We start from the raw sequence: 21,590 nt of genomic DNA, 5'->3' as shown, positions 1-21,590 counted from the left end.
GTCGAAAAGTTCGGGTCTGTTTGTTATCAGTAGGTCCAAGATGTTATCTCCACTAGTCGGTTCTCTGTTTAATTGCTCGAGGTAATTTTCGGATAGTGCACTCAGTATAATGTCACTCGATGCTCTGTCCCTACGACCCGTCCTAAACATCTGAGTGTCCCAGTCTATATCTGGTAAATTGAAATCTCCACCTAAGACTATAACATGCTGAGAAAATTTATGTGAAATGTATTCCAAATTTTCTCTCAGTTGTTCTGCCACTAATGCTGCTGAGTCGGGGAGGTCGGTAAAAGGAGCCAATTATTAACCTAGCTCGGTTGTTGAGTGTAACCTCCACCCATAATAATTCACAGGAACTATCCACTTCTATTTCACTACAGGATAAACTACTACTAACAGCGACGAACACTCCACCACCAGTTGCATGCAATCTATCCTTTCTAAACACCGTCTGTATCTTTGTAAAAATTTCGGCAGAATTTATCTCTGGCTTCAACCAGCTTTCTGTCCTATAACTTCAGTGCTTTCTATCAGGCCTTGAAGTTCCGGTACTTTACCAACGCAGCTTCCGACAGTTTACAATTACAATACTGATTGCTGCTTGGTCCCCGCATGTCCTGACTTTGCCTGCACCCGTTGAGGGCTGTTGCCCTTTCTGTACTTGCCCAAGGCCGTCTAACCTAAAAAACCGCCCAGCCCCACGCCACACAACCCCTGCTACCCGTGTAGAAGTGTAGAAGTGGAAGTAAGCGTGCTGTCCGAGTGTAAAATGGGAAGGTGCACAATCTACCTGAGTTTGACCGAGGGCAGATTGTGATGGCATCATGCCAATAGTTGGGCATGAATCCGTTGTCTCCCAGGGGAACAGCTCCTTGACACCTGCAGTGCGCGATGGAGACAAGCTGGTGGTGGCTCCATTATGCTCTAGGGAACATTCACATGGGCATCTGTGGGTCCACTGGATCTTGTGCAAGGTACCATGAAGGCCAAGAGTATTCTACAATGGTTGCAGGCCACATACACCCCTTCATGACAATCACGTTTCCCAACAGTATTGGCATTTTTCAACAAGATAACGCACCATGTTACAAGGCCAGGAGCATGATGGAGTGGTTCGAGGAACCCAGTGGCAAGTTCCAATTCATGTGCTTGCCCCCAACTTGCCAGATCTTAACCTGATTAAACACACTTGGAACATGAGTGAACATGATGTAGAGCTTATCAACCCCCTCCCCAGAATTTACTGGAATTAAGTTACTTGTGAGTGTGCGCAGATGTGGTGCCAATTCTCTCCAGTGACCTGCCGAGGCCTCATTGCTTCCACGCCATGATGCGTCACCACTTTTGTCCGTGCCAAAGGTGGGCATACCGGCTATTAGGTAGGTGGCCGTAATATTCTAACTACTGAGTCTATTTTGTGAGTAGCAATCTGTCCTTTTCATGAAACTGTTGAGCTTTGCAACTACTATTTAGTAATCTCTATATTTTGTAGAAGTTACTTGGGTGGTAACACACTGAAGTCATTAAATACCTCAAGAGTTTTACTCTGACCACAGTTCTAAAATGTAAGATGAAGTGCTATAAATATGGGGTGGAAGGCGGTTGTTTCTTCTAAATTGGACACACTCTTTATATACTGTAGTGCATTCCTCTTACAAATACAATTTCTTTTAATATCCGATTACAGAACACCTCAAATGCTTCAACACAATTATATGGTAGTTCTTAACTATCTTTCAGTTTTAAGGCTGAAACAAGTCACCTTCTTCTGCATGTAGTTTTGGATTATCAGTTGCCTCAAAGTTAGCCAGTGCACTGCTGTGCAATGACATAAAAGAATGATTATATTAATAATGCATGACCAGCATCGCACACTGAGGCACTGTTACCAGTGAGATTTTAAGGACAAATAATGGCATAATTACTAACAAAAAGGATATTGATTCTGCTCTCAATTTGTCCTGCAGTGTTTGCATTTGATGAGAACTTTTGGTATAATAACCACTTAATTCCTTAATAATCTTAACAGGTATAGCAACATCTACAATCATTCACATTAGGACTAGAGCGGTAAACATCTGCATTCTGCAGAATTCTTCTAGTAGAACCATCAAAACATGCCTTACAGTGCAAAACAGTACAACATTAGACATCACTTTAGTTTCAAAATTTAAGTTTTTGTCACTTCTGTGATCCAAACTGTACAAGTTTTTTTCAAACTTAAAGCAAATGCAGAAAAGTAGTAACTTCCAAACACCCCATGCCTCATTCATATGATCACATGAGACCAAAAGCTAAGACAGTGTCGCCCCTGGAAACAAAGCTCTGTCTACAATTTTCAGTGCATTTTCCTTATAACACAACATACAATTAGCAACAACTAACACTGTTGCTTACAGGCACGTTTCAACCATAACTAGGATGAAAAGATGGTAAAATAAAAAGTACTTTTTACCACACACTATACAGAGATTTACGAAGTATGGTTGTAGTTACTGATGTAGATGCCCTCCTCCCTGCTTTTAAATAACTGCATCCTCCAAGAAGCATATATTTTAATATTGTACACTTCAAACCAGTGCTTCCGAAAAAGGTATAGATGAGCTGTTAGCCATCATTGTCAATCTTAACATTTATATAAGATGTCTACCTTCTTTTCTGATCCCCCCCCCCCAAAAGGTCATTGTTTGCCATTTATCTTTTGTTAACGATCTTGGATATTTCTTGCCCTCAGCACAATCGTTCTCTATAATTGGCTGCTTACTTCCCACTTCCTCTTCTGCTGCCCGTTTTCATCTCATTTTGGGTTTCAATTTTCAGTCTCCCCTTCCTTTACCTCTGCTACATATAAGGTCTTCCAATATTTCTGCCATATTTGCCCTCAGGTGCATAGTTACCTTCCTAATCAATCCCTGATCAGTCTCCCTAGCCAGACGCCGTCTGCTCCATCGTCAAACATGTTAACAGCTGATACTGTATGATGATATGTTTTGTGGTTACATATGTTATCCTAATTTAGCCACCACATAGCATTGTTAACTGTGTGAAGAGCCAATTGAACTAGATGCCATGTAATAGCTGTAGATAACAACTACGAGGTTGAATCCAAAATTTTCGGGACTGGTACTGCCATCTGGAAAGTAGGAGCAGTAGATCTTTGCACCACCAGGTGGCGAGAGCTGAATATCTGACGAGTCAGTGTGCAGAGTGGCATTCAGCTGGCAGGACGTGTTGCATGTCCACAGTGATTTCCGTAATACTCTGTGTTTGGTGTGTGGCGATTCTACGATGGATCCACAAACAGAACAGTGCGTGTGTATCAAATTCTGTGCAAATCTCGGGAAAAGTGGTATGGAGACCCTTGCAATGATTCAACAAGTGTTTGGGGGACAGAGCATGAGCCGTACATGTATGTTTGAGTGGAAGAGCCCAGGCTTTCCAAGACCCAAAAAAGCGAGATACAAAGGGATTTGTTCACAAAGAATTCATCCCACGCAACCAAACAGTTAATTCCGTGTACTCCTGTGAAGTTTTGCGACGGCTCCGTGAAAACGTGTGGCGTGGCGGCCTGAACTTTGGCATCAAGGGAACTGGCTGCTGCATCACGACAACACGCCCTGTCACATGTCCTTCCTCACCAGGCCCTTTTTGGCAAAAAACAACATGGCGCTTGTATCCCACCCACTGTAATTGCCATATTTGGCACTTTCCAGCTTCACGCTATTTCCAAAACTGAAACTCAAGTTGAAAGGCTGTCGGTTCGACAATCTAGAGAGGATCCAAGAAGCATCACTGGCAGTGATAAACACCCTCAAAGAACAGGACTTCCACAAAACGTTTGACCACTGGCAGAAGTGCTGGGACCGGTGTGTACGTGTGGATCGGAACTACTCCGAGGGTGATGGTGACCATTACTCTGAAGGTTAGGTTTCAACAGATGGCAGCACCAGTCCCGAAAATTTTGGATAGTACCTCGTATACTGTTGTACTGATGAGCAGCTTATTTATTAAGGGTATATTTAGTAACAAATGTACTAAAACTGGTGTACTATACAAATTTTACTATCAAAACAATACCTTAATTGCTCTCCATTGATCTACTACTTCATGGCAGTTGTTTCATAATGTGCTGACAATGGGAATGCTATTGTAGGAAATTGATATAGGCAAACAAATGAGTAACAGATGGAAGCAAGACTAATAAATTTAATTACTCTACTTTTGTGAACATTCATGGAATACTATTTTGAGATTGTAGATCAAATTTAAGTGCCAGCAATGCAAGAAGGAAGCGAGCTGCTACTTCCACAATAGATAAATAACTGAAGTAGAGCTAGTGGGCATTTGTAAACTAAAAATGTGTTCTCAACCTATACTAACGTACAGAAGCAGAAATATACAGGGTGTCAGAGGAAAAGAAGTTTGGGAATTATGCTGTTTTAGTAGATATTGGAAGTAAAAGAAAACGTATCTCTAAGGTCATTCTAAGGGTTCAATTAAAACTTGTATGTGTCAATATCTGAATGTTTGGAAAAAAAGTTTTTACTGGATCACAGAAAATGATAATGAAGCCAGGAAATAACAATGTTACTATCAAGAGGTTGAATATGGCACACCATTTAAAACAATAACTGGAGACTGGAATGAGGATGCTCAATAAAGAATACTATGATATGCCTTCATTGTCCTAATTATGATATAACAACTCCACAATAAAAGTGAATAACATTTCCGCAAAATGAAAATATGTTAACCTTATTAGGTAATTTATTCCTAAATTAGATTAAAATCTTTTACAAAACATCAATTATTGCAATTCTGAAAGAATATTTACAGCTTAAATGAAGTAACAATAGAAACTAGAAGCTCTGCCTTTCTACACCCAGCTCTCCTTCATTCCACAGATGATAAAAGAGAGGAATTATGTGTTCTCTGTTTGTTGCCAAATTTATCCCTGAGACTGTCTCTCCCCCCCCCCCCCCCCTCTTTTTCTTGTATCTAAGCACACAGAATAAACACTACAATTCTGCCAAACATATCCACAGCCTAAAATATCTGGTAGATCCTGTAAAAATTAAATCTGAAATGGTTTTAAATATCCATATGTGTCACACTACTGACAAGAACATGACTTTTTCCAGTATAATGGCAGTTGTTATATTTGATACAAAGGTATTGAAGGCTTTGTTCCTTGCTAGTGTGGATATAAGGTATATGTAACAAACTGTCCCTTACCACTCAAACAATGTGATAAATATGTCTGTGAAGATATGGAAGTCAGATAAATTAGTGTCTTACCTTGTGAAGAAGTGCCTGGAGGAGTTTCTGTATTTCCTTGTAATGGCTGGCCGCCGATGCCTATTTAAACACAAAAACACAGGTTATTTCAGAAATTTCAATACATTTTTGCATAGCATTAAAAAGAAATACATTACACTGCCGATTATTTGAGGTAACATGAAGGAGAAGACACACAAATAACCTATAACACAAATAAACGAAATATTTTCAAACTGCATTCTTTGTTCAAAAGTTTATTCAAGTTCTGAGCATGGGCACTGGAGACCTGTTTATTTCTTAAAATAGTCCGTGATGTTGGTCTGTTTCTGAGAGGAGCTCACATTTTTTCAGACGGAATTTCGAATTTTTCTTGCAGCAAATAATGTCACTGCTCTGAAACCCTCTCTGGCCCATATAACCTAGAAAAGTATCAAAACATTGCAATGCAGTACAATGATTGGCATGGTCACTGTCTTCATACCCACTTTCACATTCACTGTTCTCTTCTTTGTTTCGTTGTGAAGCAGTGGTCGCAATTTCGGTATCACTCGTGTACTGGAAGCCACTTCACATGTGGTAATCTTCAGCCACTCAGCCAAGTTTTCTTCATTGAGATCTTCAAAACCATTTAAACCTGTTCCCAGATTCATTATTTGTGACATTTGTCATTTTTCTGCCATTTAAACCATGAAAATCATTTTCTTCAATATCACAAAGAATTTCCCCCGTGATTGAACTGATATATGTGGCTTGACTTCCTGCCGAGCATCAGATATCCAGTCTATGGCAATTAGAAATGTCAACTTCTTCCAGAAATTCACCAAATCATCCTCATCAACAAACTTTCTTTGTAGGTCAGCCCAGTTGTGCCATTTTACTGATGCAATTGTCCACTGGCTGTATAACAACAGTCACATTAGGAGGTGAAAACTTAATTACAATGACCATAATCACCACTTAGTTTTACACCCCTTCTCAAATCTTCCAATTAATTATTAAGTTTTGTTTACTGTCAACACGTTTCTTTATCACATCTTTTACAAATTTCTTTCAACTTGCTCCACTGACACTAACACACTGATTAACATCAGAAAGCGGAGTTTGTTTTCAATTTACGCAGAACAGACTGGCTGATAACAATGGAAACGGTACTCTATTGTCACCAGACGTATTGTTTATTGTTGTTTGCCACAGAAAAATATTGCACTTTTTTTAAGGGACGAATGATCCACAAACTTGAATAATCTGCAAACCAGATAATACACAAACAAATAATAGGCAGTGTCTTCAAAAGGACATGAGAAAACACCATAAAAAATTGGTAAGACAAATAACTGAGAAGCATAAAAGTATGAAGAAGACAACACGGTAATTTATGCTGCAGACACTACATGTAGTCTGTTAAGATAGCAGACAACACAATAGCTAAGAACAGCAAGAAAACTTTGCAAGCAGTCCAAGACGTCTTTAAAGGTTTATAATGCCAAATGAGATGTTTAAAGCCATTTACATGGTGCTAACCACAAGTTCTCGGAATGCATGTGTAGCTGGTGAAGTCTAGCTAGTACAGCGAAATACCGCCAGTTGGTATCTCACAAGTTCTGGGAAAGTATGTGGAGCTGGTGAGGTCTACCTAGTACGATGAAATACCGCCAGTTGGTACTTCGCACTCCCTTTGAGTGTGGCTTTTTGCTACATGGTCACGTTTAGTTTTTACGTGCATTTCGCCATTCTCGTGTGTTGCCCATCTTCCAAGATTAACAATGGAGGGTGTCTGGGAACAGCGTGTGTGCATATGCTTTTGATTTCAGACTCAGAAAAACCATTACATACACATGACATGTTGAAACAAGCATTTATGGAAGACACCATAGGTCACAGTCAAACTTAGAAATGTTTTAAACGTTTCCTAAATGGCAGAACATCGTTTGACAATTATAGCAATTCAGGGCCGGCATTACTCCTGAAAATGTCCCTGCTGTTTGGAATACGGTTCTTGAAGATCTTAGGTAGACCATCCAGGCGGTATGTAATGTAGTGGAGCTGTGATACGAGGATTTTGTCTGACAAAACTTCAACCGCTAATGGAAAAAAACTAATAGACGGAATTTGAAAATAAGCCTGAATTATTTTTTATTTGAACCTGCTAAATTTCATTTTTATGTTACACCATATAAAAATTAAGTGACACTGTGTTAGAAATACATAAAACTGCTTACATTTTTAGTGTCATTGTTTTACAACATATAACAATAGGTGACTTCTGTTATTATCTTAGAGTTTCTTAGCTATCCATTAGTTATACTTTTATCCTGTAACAAATAAGTAATGTTTTACTAGACACATCTATATGGAGAACTCTGTATATTCCGAGAATCTCGACTGCGTTTTTTTGCATATCTCTACATACGAGTCGCATGCAATTTTTTTACATTTACAACCATTATCTCTAATTTAGTTTTTATTGCACAATCAAACTTGGCAAATTTTTCATTTAGCACCTTTAGATGTTCCTTATAGTCTCTCAGCAGCCAAAATGAATGGAGTCTGGAATTTCTGAGGGTGACAATTCCTGATTGTTATCACTAATTCTTCTACAGCTTTCTTTATAAAAGACTGTCGAGAGGTGGTAGAGCCAGTTATCTGCTTGCACAAGGTGTGGGCACTGATGACACCAGATCTACAATGTAACGGAAAACATGCACAGGGCAGCATCTCATCACGGCTCTTATGCTATATTTGTGTGGCATTTGATATCCCGCATCTACGCCAAATTTGGCACTGTTATAAAAATTGACTGTTTCTGGAGTTCCCTTTTCTGCACCCTCCTGAACTGCTACAGCTGAGTGCATAGACTTAAGAATAAGCACATTTTTCTTAGTCTTCCCTCTGCAATACGTTAGAATAATGTCATCAATCTTGTATCCTGGTTTTTCAGCTCTTTCAACAGCTTGAGAGAAGGGAAGAAGCTGTCTAATGTAACATTTCTCCCCTTTTGTATGTAAGGTACTATGAGCCACAGCATAACATGTTCTCCCAGATCTCAATTCACCTTGACCCAAATGTGGGAAACCATTTAGAACATATCCAACATTAGTGTCTGCGAGCAGTCAATCCTTTTCAGTATTAGAAAGTCCACGACCACGATAGAAATCTATTACAGTTATCTGTCGACATGTTAGTGACAATGGACAAGCAAAAACTTTCACATACTACACTGTATGAAGTTCGTCATTGCTGGCTAACAAAAGTGACAAATAAACCAGGTTAAATAAATTTCTGTGGGAAGTGGTCAACTGACTCTTTGGCAACAAATAGTAAATGTTAATTCTCTTTTTAAATTTGTGTTACAAAGCAAAAAATTAAGGCAAATTAAACCTCCTCTAAAACAGTTATAAGTCACATAACTAAACAAACAGACTATTTTAAACACAGAAGAAACTGCATCTCAGAATTTAAAAATTGGTCGACTGATATCCACCAGGTGTTTTAGTGTTAACACATTTCGACCAGTTTGGTACATTCTAGCATTACTTTAAGGCTACACTGTTGATTCTGCAGGACCATTATGAGGACAACAATGAGAATGCTGAAAAAGTGAGAGATTTCTACCAAATAAATTAACAAACGACAGAGCTGATGACCCTTGGTACCCAAAACAGGTCAGAACACTGTTTGAGAAACAACAAGAAAAACATGCCAAATTTAAACAAATGTGAAATCTCCAAGACTGGTGCCCTTTCACAGAAGCTCGTAATTTAGTGTGGGCATCAATGCAAGATGCTTACAATAATTTCCACAAAGAAATTCAGTCTTGAAACCTGGCAGAAAATCCAAAGAGATTCTGGTCATGTGTAAAGTACGCTAGCAGCAAGACAAAGACAATGCCTCCTCTGCACGATAGCAATAGAAATACTATTGATGACAGTGTTGCAAAAGCAGAGCTGCTAAACACAGCCTTTTGAAATTACTTCACAAAAGAAGACAACATTCAAATCGAAAACAGCTTCCAACATGAGTAACATAGAAGTACATTATCCTCAGAACCACTTAATAAAAACCAGTCTTCTGGTCCACAGTGAATACCAATTAGGCTCCTTTCAGAGTATGCTGATGCAATAGTCCCATACTTAACAATCATACACAACTGCTCACTTGACGAAAGATCCATACTCAAAGCCTGGAAAGTTGCACATATCACACCAATATTCAAGAAAGCTAGTACGAGTAACCCACTAAATTACATGTCCTTATCACTAACATCAATATGCAGCATGATTTAGGAACATATACTGTGTTCAAACATTATGAACTACCTCAAAGAGAATGGTCTATTGACACACATTCAACACGGGAGTTAGAAAACAGTTCTTGTGAAACACAACTAGCACTTTACACACACAAAATGTTGAGAGCTACTGACAAAGGATTTCAAACTGATTCCGTATTTCTAGATTTCCAAAATGCTTTTGACACTGAACCACACAAGCGGCTTGTAGTGAAATTGTGTGCTTATGGAATATCATCTCAGTTATGTGACTGGATTTGTGATTTCCTGTCAGAGAGGCCACAGTTCGTAGTAACTGACAAAAAGTCATTTCTGGCATTCCCCAAGGTAGTGGTATAGGTTCCCTGCTGTTCCTTATCTATAGAAACAATTTAGGATACAATCTGAGTAGTTGTCTTGTCTGCAGACGATGCTGTACTTTACCAGAAGCTCTGAGCAAATTGCAAAACAATTTAGAAAAGATAGCTGAATGGTGCAAAAACTGGTAACTGATCCCAAATAATGAAAAGTGTGAGGTAATCCATATAGGTGCTAAAATGAATCCGTTAAACTTTGATTACACAATAAATCACTCTAATCTGAAAACTATAAATTTGACTAAATACCTAGGAATTACAATTACGAGCAATTTAAATTCGAAAGAACACGCAGAAAATGTTGTGGGGAAGGCAAACCAAAGACCATTTTATTGGCAGAACACTTAGAAAATGCAACAGGTCTACTAAAGAGACTGCCTACACTATGCCTGTCCGCCCTCTTTTGGACTACTGCTGAGTGGTCTGGGATCCTTACCAGATAGGATTAACAGAGTACATCGAGAAAGTTCAAAGAAGATCAGCACATTTTGTATTATTGAGCAATAGGGGACAGAGTGTCACTGACATGATACAGGATTTGGGGTGGACATCATTAAAAGAAGGGTGATTTTGTTGCGGTGGAATCTTCTCACGAAATTTCAGTCACCAACTTTCTCGTTTGTGTGCAAAACTATTTTGTTGATGCCAACCTACATATGGAGGAACAGTCATTACATTAAAATAAAAGAAATAAAGAGTTCGCATGGAAAGATATAGGTGTTCTTTTTTCCACGTGCTGTTCGAGAGTAGACTAATAGAAAATTATTAAGAAGGTGGTTTGATGAACCCTCTGCCAGGCACTTATGCCTGATTTGCAGAGTATCCATGTAGATGTGCAATGTGCAGAGCACATGATGCGTTGATTTATATTTTAATTCAATTATGGGAATATTCAACAGTCACATAAGGTTATCTCCCCACCCCACCCCCAGGTGCTATTATATGCCTGTAAACTTCATGTGGTTTACCTAATAAAGGTATGGTAGTTCAAATCTGACTGTCGTATGTTCTTAGGAACTGGTACTAAAAGCACAAAATGGTGAGGTAATTAACAGCCATTATGTCAAATAGCCCATGATGAAGGAAACAGTGTACAATTTTCTACAGTCACATTTCAATTGCATAAAGATCCCAGTTATGTCCCCTTCAAGGAACCTGATATTTGGAGCAGGCCTGAAGGGACACAGTGTTGCAGGCAACATGTGATGACTAGACTACAGGTTTTTACATTTGGCTGTTTCAGGGACATCATTTTGGTCTCTAATCTGCTCACATAACATCTACTTTAAGGCAATGATTTCAAGATGGAGAAAAACATGATTGGCTATGTCTGCGAAGGGGTAGCCAGAAGAAACCAGCTTTCACCACCTGCCAGCGCATAAGATAGTGTGCACTCTGTATTTACTGCTGGTGACTCGTAGACAGAAATCAGAACGAAAGCATGATACAGTTTTTCGTGTTACATTCTAGGAGCAGAGAGATTAAGTTGTCATCCACGTGTAAGAGGCTGCCACGATGTAGTGTTAGAGTGAATGGCAATCTGAGGAGAAAAGTGTTATTAGTATCAGGTTAGTTTGCGAGTGGCAGTGGAGTTCACTTCAAATGGAGATCGACAGAGAATGATTGCTCTGTTATGAAGTCCCTGATGGGTGCAAGTTAGCTGGTGAGAAGTTATTAAACAAATTTTTTTATGAACTGAATATTATACTGGAAGGTCCCAGGTTGAATGCCAGTAGTGGCACAAGTAAAGGTACCACAATGCAAAGCCAGCTGACGACCAGACCAGGGCAGCAGCACTATAGTCTTTCCACGCGAGAAGCGGGAGGGCAGGCAGTACCACCACACACAGCAGTGTCACACACATGTCTGTACACCACACTGAACTAAGACCCCACTTTGAACAAGAACAGAAACATGACATCTCATCTCTGCCATTCACAATGCTTCACTGGCAGTATCCATAAAATTATCTTCCTCTGTGATGTTACTATCTTCATCAGCTGTATCTATCAATTCATTGCCTGTGTTTCAATAGCAGAAGATACTGTTGAGTCATGGCAGCCAATTTTATTATATTTTCAGTTTCCTTGTCCGTCAAAGTGTCTCTCCTCACCATATAGCGGAGATGCTGAGTCGCAGATAGTCACAACAAGAAGTCTGTCAGAAATAAAGCTTTCGGCCATTAAGGCCTTCGTCAACAATAGATGTAGACACATACTGTGAGTTAACGAGCATTTCGCTCTCATTTAAATATATGGCTGAAAGAGTCATCCTACAGGAATTGTGAAATGAACCCTGTCGTCCAGGACCATGTGCCACAAAGGGTGCAGATTCATCAAGAGATGGGAAACTTACAGGAGTCTATTGTCTACTGAGGCCTAAGTGCTGTAGCGTGTGAGTGAGACAGACAAGAACCTACACCATAGGGAAACTCGGTAGAAGGCATTTGTGGCCAGGGAGACATAGCAGTGTTAGATATGGCGGACCTAAGGTCAGCCATAAAGTGAAACATTTGTGGAAACTATTTAATTCTGTAGTAATTCATGGAATGAAGCCACAGTAATTTTAATCTGCCATCCTTCATACATTTTCAGGGTGATCCCAATAAAACTTGAATACTGATCATATTTATAACAGTTTAGTATTTACTGTTAAAGTGAAATTAACACGTTTTGTAACAAAGAGCTGAATGCTAAAACCTGAATGCTTTGGTCAATCTTAACGATCGACATTTCATATAGAAGCGCATCATTAAAATGACAAATGTTGTAAATATTAACTCTGTAACATCATTTGTTCAAAAGATATAGTAAATTTAAATTATCAGTATTTTCAATTAAGCATAAGGTCATCATTTCCTCCAGACGAAACACATTGAACGATGGCAGCATGACACCTTATTGAATCATTATGTAACAGAATATTTGTTGTAAAGTTTAGTGCATAATAGTTACTTTTGTTCTTTATTTATTTATCAGAGAACACAGTTGTGCAAGGCTACTGGCCATGACATTCAAAGTTAAGAGGGAAATTGTACTGGTTTTATGTAAAAGAATTTAACAATGAATATTACTGTTATTTTATTTAGAATGTGAAAGTGGTCATGCTTTGATTATTTAAATATGTTAAAATGTAAAATAACTTAGAATAAGCTGTAGCCAATCAGATGGACGGCTTTATGAAAGGCAATTGCAGTAATCAGTAGAGCGAGTATGTTCGGCGTGCGCGAAGAGCGGCCGGGGACAGAGACAGTGCTGGTGCAGACATGAAAGCGGACAGTTCGGCTGGAGACCAAAGGGTACAGGTCGGGTGCAGACGCGAAAGAGGACAGTTGGTCTTTAGGCAGCTAGGAAATGAAACGACTTAGAAAATTTGGCATTGTGTGGTGTCACGGGACTTAGTCTCTGAGCGGTGAGCAGCCGCGTGCCTAATGTGAACTCTTAACTTTTCGCGTAGATAACTTGTATTTCACGATGAGATTGTGAATGACCGAATTGTGTCAAATGGATATATATGCTCGAGTGTAGCAGTAACTCTAAATACAACCACTTGAGCTATTAGTTTGCTTTCTGAATAAACGTTATTCTAACCAAATCGCAACTGTGTGGCGTACATCATTTATGGGTTGTTAATGTAGTTCCCGATATTATTATTACTGTTACTATATGTTTGGTTAACTTCACATTTCGCAAACTTGCCATCATCCAGACAATTTAACCTAAGAGTCACAAGTGTCTAATTTAGGTCGTGCACTGCGACACGTGCGGTTCAACCCCTAGACGAGTCTGAGCCAAGACATTTTGACGAAGAGGAACCACATGTGAGCCCAAACATCTCTGGGATTTAGCTCACAACACACACACACACACACACACACACACACACACACACACACACGACTGCTGTCTCAGGCAACTGAAACCACACTGCGAGCAAGCAGCACCAGTGCGTGACAGGAGTGGTGACGGTGGGGGTAAGGAGGATGCTGGGGCAGGGAGGGGGAGGGATAGTATGGTGGGGGTGGCGGACAGTGAAGTGCTGCAGGTTACGTGGAGGGCAGGGGAGATGTGGGTAGGGGAGGGGGGGAGTAGCAGTAAAGGAGAGAAGTAAAAAGACGGAGTGTGATGGTAATGGAAATGAGCATTTGGCGTCGTTGGGCGGGAGGCCCCTTGTGGGGCAGGTCCAACCACCTTGGTGCAGGTCTTATTACATTCAACGCCACATTGGGTGATCTGCACGCCAGATGGGGATGAAATGATGATGAAGACAGCTCAACACCCAGTCCCTGAGCGGAGAAAAGCCCCGACCCAGCCAGGAATCGAACCCGGGCCCGTAGGACGGCAATCCGTCACGCTGACCACTCAGCTATCGGGGCGGACAGTGTAATGGTGGAATGATGGCTGTGTAGTGCTGGAATTGGAGCAGGGAAGGGGCTGGATGGGTGAAGACAGTGGCTAACGGAGGTTGAGGCCAGGACGGTTATGGGAATGTGAGATGTATTGCAGGGAAAGTTCCCACCTGCACAATTCAGAAAAGCTCGTGATGGTGGGAAGGATCCAGATGGCACAGGCCGTGAAGCAGTCATTGAAATGGAGGCTGTCATGTTTGGCAACATGTTCAGCAACAGGGTGGTCCACTTGTTTCTTGGACACAGTTTGTCGGTGGCCATTCATGCGGACAGACAGCTTGTTGGTTGTCATGCCCACATAGAATGCAGCACAGTGGTTGCAGCTTAGCTTGTAGATCACATGACTGGATTCACAGGTAGCCCTGTTTATGTTGGGACAGGTGATGTTTGTGAACAGACTGGAGTAGGTGGTGATGGGAGGATGTATGGGACAGGTCTTAAATTTAGGTCTATTACAGGGGTATGACAACCAAGATGCTGCCTGTCCACATGAATGGCCACCAATGAACAGTGGCCAAGAAACACGTGGACCACCCTGTTGCTGAACACGCTGCCAAAAAAGACAGCCTTCATTTCAATGACTGCTTCACAGCCTGTGCCATGTGGATCCTTCCCAACAGCACCAGCTTTTCTGAATTGTGCAAGTGGGAACTACCCCTGCAATACATCATATGTTCCTGTAACCTCCTGGCCTCAACCTTCGTTAGCCACTTTCCTCACCCATCCAGGCCCTTCCCTGTTCCCATTCCAGTACTACACAGCCATCGTTCCATCATCACACTCAGTCTTTTTACTTCTCTCCTTCTCTACTATGCCCCCCCCCCTCCAATGTCTCTTGCCCTTCGCCTAACCTGCAGCACTTCACTGTCGGCCACCCCCACCATACTATCCCTCCCCTTCTCCGACGCAGCCTCCTCCTTACCCCCACCCAGTTGCCAGTCCCATCATGCACTGGTGATGGTGCTCGCTGTGAGATTTTTGCCGAGTTAGTATTTCCTTGTACGATTCAAATCATAGCAGAAATTTCCACCTACTATCACTTTATCCAAACCATCCACTCACACAGTATATTTATGGTGCTCATTCTGCTTCTTCTTCATTGCAGCAGATACCTAAATCCGATCCAGCTTTGTGCACTGTGCGTTGAACAGATTTAGACTTGTGTGTCTCCTGTAATTTGCGCACCTATTTGCTTAACATTTGCGTCTCATTTCATCACCTACTCTGCTGGCATTATCACACTTTTCTCCTTCTCTCATCATCTGTAATATTAATTATGTTAACAACAAGCCTGCCCATGAATACGTCTACTGCAATCAATTTTCGTGCTTGTGTTGTGAGGTTACAATGCAAGCTACCCAGAATTGGAGCACAGTTGTATGTTTTCACATTGCAAAGTTTCCCTCTATGGCTGTAACTACAATTTGCTAAGTAATAATACCTCACCAGATAAACAACCCTTTCAGTAGAACATCTGCAACCGAATATTACAGTAGAGACTGAAAATACTGCTTCAGTTGTAAGGTTTTTTATTTTTCAATGCTTAGACCATGACCAGTTTTGAGCTATTACATGCCCATCATCAGGTGTAGTACTGAAAATAAACTATAAACCGAAGCTAAACATTGAGAAATGGAAAGCTTAAGCAGTATTTTTCAATCTCAAATCACCAGATAGGCAAGGTGCTGGAGCCACTGGCAGGCACATAAATCAGTCTATGCTGCAGCTAGGACAAATCAGGTTGTGTGTGTGTGTGTGTGTGTGTGTGTGTGTGTGTGTGTGTGTGCACGCGCGCGTCAAACTTTGCACACCATGCACTCAGATGATGACTGAGGTGGGGAATTCTGTGGGAATTTGCTGTAACTAGTACCAACCCTCGGTTCAGAACCAAATACCAAACAGAATAGAGAACTGAAGTGGAAATTGAAGACCTCTCAGATTACTGAGCAGCAGCATCATTATGAGAGCACTCCATCTCCCATAGTGGCAGCCAACAGGTGAGCAGAAAGGTGCTGACCAGCTCTGGAGCACAGAATGCCGAGTGTCATAAGGCAAATAAAACAAGTCAACAGCATTCACGACAGAACAGTAACCTTCTTATGGCTGAGGTTCTTCCTACATGAAAATAAAAATTTGATAAAAGAATAGGAATTTCCACAAAAAAGCTTGAAACGAGGAAGACAGAAAATACAAATGGTAAATGTGAAATGGAACGCAGACAGGCAAACATATCCCTTTAAAACTTAATGAAGTTTTCTCTGGGGGTATGGTGACGATTTTGGACATAAAACTCAACATTATTGTTAATAGCACTGTTACTGGAAGTCCCATGAGGAATGTGGTTGAAAAATTGAAAACTGATACCATAAAATCTTCCTCAAATGCCATCTCACTAAGGTCTAATACACTCTCACATACTTATACACTTTCATTCCCTTACACACAAAACCCAAGTTTTCACAATTAGTGTTGAAATATACGAGTGTTGTCCACAAAGTACGTTCAGTTTGGTTATATAAAACAAACGTGTACAGATACAGAAAAAATATTTACTGTACAAAAATCTACAACTAAACTACTTTTCTACATAGTGTGGCACAAGTTTTTGTATGCCTTCTTCATAGAAGGTTGCCGCCTGCGTATTGTGCACAGTGCAATTTCTTAATGGTCTCGCAGTAACCATGTGCATTGATTGATTGGCCTCGTGGTAAGAAATCAATCAGCAAAATGCCTTTTCTGTTCCAAAAAACGGTGCACATGGCTTTTCGAGATGTCAAGATTTGTTTAGACTTAACCCTCATTGGGGATGCAGTATGCCTCCATTCCACTGATTGCCGTTTTGTTTCAGGGGTGTCATACGATACCCAAGTTTCATCCCCGTGATTATCCGAGAAAGAAAACCATGCCTTTTTCATTGTAGCATGTCAAAAACTGAAGTGCAGTGCCCATCCAGTGTTTTTTGTGTTGTTTGGTAAGAATTTTGGGTACTCAACATGAGCAAAGTTTTCAAAATTTCAGTTTTTCAGTAACAATTTCATGAATTAGTGATCGTGAGATTTGCGGAACTTCCATAGCCAGTGCACTAAGTGTAAGCCTACAGTTGTGCTTAATCTTCTCTTCAATTGTGTGAACTAGTTCATCATTAACCACAGACGGGCGTCCACTTTGTTCTTCATCGTGCACTTGATCATGTCCTTCATTGAACAGTCTGACCCATCATCTAACCGTTGAATCACTCATAGCATTTTGTCCGTAAACCTCGCAGATTTGTCGATGAACTTTCTTTGGTTTAACTTTCTTTGCATTTAGAAAATGAATCACAGATCTGATTTCACATGCAGCGGCATTTTCAATAACGGCTGACATTATAAAGAAGCACCACAAAGCACACGTCAGCAGCAGCGATCTGAATATGGCGTACATGTCTTCTCTTTGAGTCAGAGTAACTGCCGCGCATGCTCGGAACTACGATCGTAGTGCTGCTGCGGGTAGAAATAGAAATGGAACTTACTTTGTGGATGACCCTCATAAATGCACAAACAAATGAAACTACAACAGTAATTGAAGAATTTGTGATTATTTACGTAAATAATGAATGAACTAGCCACATTGAGGTCATACTAAAATCTCCTGGTTAACAATTTAAAAAGACACAACACGGAACTTTAAAACTCATACCACGGGGACAAGCAGACAGTGCCGTAAAGGCTGGAGTGCATCCAAATTGCGGAGAACCTTGCAGCATTTCAGTTTATCACCAAAATGCAAGAAAATTCATTATACACAGCAAGGAGAGTTCACTGTGGTTTAATTAACATACGAGACCCTATCATAGGATTTACAACACACTATTCTGGTCACAGACATCAGACATACTCACGCAACGAAGTCTACACACGAGCATAGTCAGTTGGACTACCACTGTCAACATGGAGCTGATGCCACTAAATTGTGGAGAGACGTATAACAAAGAAGAGTAGTACACTACTCTTTTTCCGTTTAGAGCTACAGCCCACTCTGTTTAAGGATCTGGACAAGGCTCCCAGTACTGATCAAATACACTACAGCATGTTGCAGGATGTTAACAGCTAGCCAATAGAAATACTCCTCACAAATTTTCACCAATTGTTTTTAAATTTAAAAAATGTAAATGGACACTAAGGCTTGATTACAACAAGCAAGTTCAAACATGTCAGATGTAGTAGTTAGTTCAGCTGAGATGACAAAACTTGAAAAGGATAGGAGGAAGCACGGAGAGCTAAATCAGATCGATCTTACGATCAAAGATGTGAACAACATTTGTTGACTTCCGTAAAGTGCCTCACTGTCGCAAAGCAAACAAAATAGAGTGATAGCCCACTCTTCACAATACATGTAAGAGACTAGAGACCAGATATTTATGTCATTACATATTATTTTTCTTCATACTTTCACACACAAAAATGTAAATTTTGACAAATTATGTTGCCAGCATTGATATACGAGGACTATCCACAAAGTAACAGACATTTTGGCCTACTGCAGTAGCGGGTTGGCATACAGCCATCATCTCGGTGCCATAACATTCTTACACCAAGTATACAGTAGTGGTAGTGTGTGGTCTTGTCCCTGCTACTTTGCTTTCTGTGATGTGTCAAAACGTATGCAGCTACAGAAAATCCTGCCAGTTAGAGGTGCATTCTGTGATTAGATTTTTGTTGGCAAAAAACTGCAAACCAACAGAAATTTATCATGACCTAGGTGATATGTGCAGAAAAGGAATAATGAGTTACAGCCAAGTGAGGCAATGGTGCACTGATTTTAAAAATGGTCGTACCAATATTCATGATGAGGAGCACAGTGGTAGGACTAGCCTTGTGACCAACAAAATGGTTCAAATGGCTTTGAGCACTATGGGACTCAACTGCTGAGGTCATTAGTCCCCTAGAACTTAGAACTAGTTAAACTTAACTAACCTAAGGACATCACAAACATCCATGCCCGAGGCAGGATTCGAACCTGCGACCGTAGCGGTCGCGCGGTTCCAGACTGCAGCGCCTTTAACCGCACGGCCACTTCGGCCGGCTGTGACCAACAAACTGGTGATGAAAATCAAAAACAAAATTTGTGAAAATCATTATTTCACCATTACAGAACTTTCGAAACATTTTCCCCATGTTTCACGGAGTTTGGTGCATGGAATTGTGGTGGAGAAGCTCGGTTACCAGAGATTTTGTGCTAGGTGGGCTCCCAAAACACTAAAAGAAGACCACAAAAACATAGATTGGCTGCATTACTGACCTTCCTCAAAGATTACGATAAAAATGATAACTAAGTCATAAATTGCATCATAACTGGGGATGAGACTTGGGTGAAGCATGTCAGTTCTGAGACAAAAAGGTGGGTGACCTAATGGGGATACAAAAATTCTCCGAAGAAAGAGAGGAAGTGTTTGCTAGCACTGTCAGCAAGCGTGATCACAGCTATTGTGTTTTGGGACTCTTAAGGGAGTGATTCTCGTTGATTTGTTTGAACACAGTAAAACAATTAACTCAGAGAGGTATTACCAAACACTGACAAAGTTAAGACTGGCGATACAAAACAAATGTTGGGGAAAACCTACTGCAAAAGCTTTGCCTTTTATGACAACACACGTCCAAACACAGGCAGCTCCTATGAGATTTTGGCTCGGAGAAGTCCGATCATCCACCATACACCCAAGATTTTGCACTGAGTGACTACCACCTCTTCCCAGCAATAAAGAGGTGCCTCGCTACATAATGCTTTGATATTGACGCCGAACTGCGTGCCGGTATAAATCTGTGGTTGCAATCGAGGGCGGCAGATTTATACGACGACAGTATTGAGAAACTATTGCCACGGTATGATATGTGCCTCAATTTTGAATGGCAATTATCAACAAAAATTTGGGTTTTTCATACAGTTATTGTCAACAGTACTATCATTTGGGACATCAAGTGAAATTTGTGACTGGACTGAGATTTTTTGGTAAGGTGGACGCAGCATGTTATATTCGATGGGGAGTCACTGTCAGATGTAGACAAACTTCCGGTGTGCCCCAGGGAGGTGTGTTGGAACCCTTGCTGTTCATGTTGTATATTATAGGGTGTACACGCAAAAAAATTGCGGATTTCCAGGTTAAAAATGCACTTTCTCCCAGGTGAAAACACACTTTTTCCCTGTTAGCTGACAGTATATTTTCTCTCGGAACTGTATAACTTATCAATCCTTTGAACGGTTATGGTTTATACACAGGTGCAGAATTTCCCGGCACTTTGGAAAACAAAACTCGGGGAAAACGACATGATTTGGAAAGATCTTTGATGTGCAGCAACATGTACAATGCATATTTTCGTATTACGGAAGTATAAATTTGAATTCCCACACCGCTTGTTACTTTCCAAAGCATTGAAATCAAGAACGTAATGCTCTTTTGTAAGCATCATAGCCCATGTTACGTGAACTCACCAGCCGATGACTGGATATTCAGAGCTGAGGACACATGATGTAGTCAGCCAATAGCAACATCACTGTTAAGGGGACCAAACAGTGGTTCAGGTCGAAAAAAATCTATTTTCGGTTTTCATCATATTTCGATATGATTAAGGTTTTATTAAAGTATTCTGAAAAGGATTTTGCCGAAAAAACTTTTTTTTCGAACATTTAAAGAGCATTTTCCTACCACGTGTGTTTATGTGCCACGCCCACTTTTCTGTCACCCACTTTTCTGCATGTATTTTAGATCTTTATATCCCCTACACTGCACATTAGGGATTTTTTTTTTTTTTACTCACGAGTGTGTTGGCTATCCTTGGAATGCAACGGTCGGTATTCTTTTGTTTCTGCTATTTGTAAACAACATGCTTTCAAACACGCGGTTAGTTTTGTTCAAGTGTGATTGCGAGTAGTTGTTATACTTACGTTTGCAGTGCTTGTTTACGTGTTTTTATTGAAGATGACAAAGCGTAAAGGCATTTTCAAGAAACGTCAATTTAGAGAAAACAGGTTTAGAAAGCTTTCTGTACAAGAGGTTATGTCGCCTGGCAATGATGTTTCCAATTGTAATTCTTCAACAAGTGCATCATCAAAGAAGCTCTCACCATTTAAAGAGTTACAATGAATTTACTGTAAGTGACAAGAGGTGCAGTGACATTGTTATAAATTTGAGAATATTATCAGATGTCATTTCTAAATTTGTACAATGTAGACAGTGTGGTGAGTCAAATTTGTGAGAGTGCCAGTGGGAGAAAAGGCCTAG

At 40.4% G+C, this 21,590-nt stretch overlaps 1 protein-coding gene across 9 annotated transcripts in view; it reads right to left on the bottom strand.

The window, feature by feature from the left end:
- LOC124607467 (broad-complex core protein) overlaps positions 1–21,590 on the bottom strand; it is a 162,317-nt gene that overhangs the window by 90,825 nt on the left and 49,902 nt on the right. For all 9 annotated transcript variants that reach the window (XM_047139814.1, XM_047139813.1, XM_047139815.1 and 6 more), the window contains exon 5: positions 5,299–5,358. In XM_047139814.1, the coding sequence (XP_046995770.1) occupies positions 5,299–5,358 (60 nt within the window). The remainder of the gene's footprint in view (positions 1–5,298; positions 5,359–21,590) is intronic.

Source organism: Schistocerca americana, chromosome 3 (assembly GCF_021461395.2).
Source record: "Schistocerca americana isolate TAMUIC-IGC-003095 chromosome 3, iqSchAmer2.1, whole genome shotgun sequence".
Classification (NCBI taxonomy): domain Eukaryota; kingdom Metazoa; phylum Arthropoda; class Insecta; order Orthoptera; family Acrididae; genus Schistocerca; species Schistocerca americana.
The sequence above is the reverse complement of the archived record's forward strand: the minus strand, read 5'-3'. Positions and strand labels throughout refer to the sequence as shown.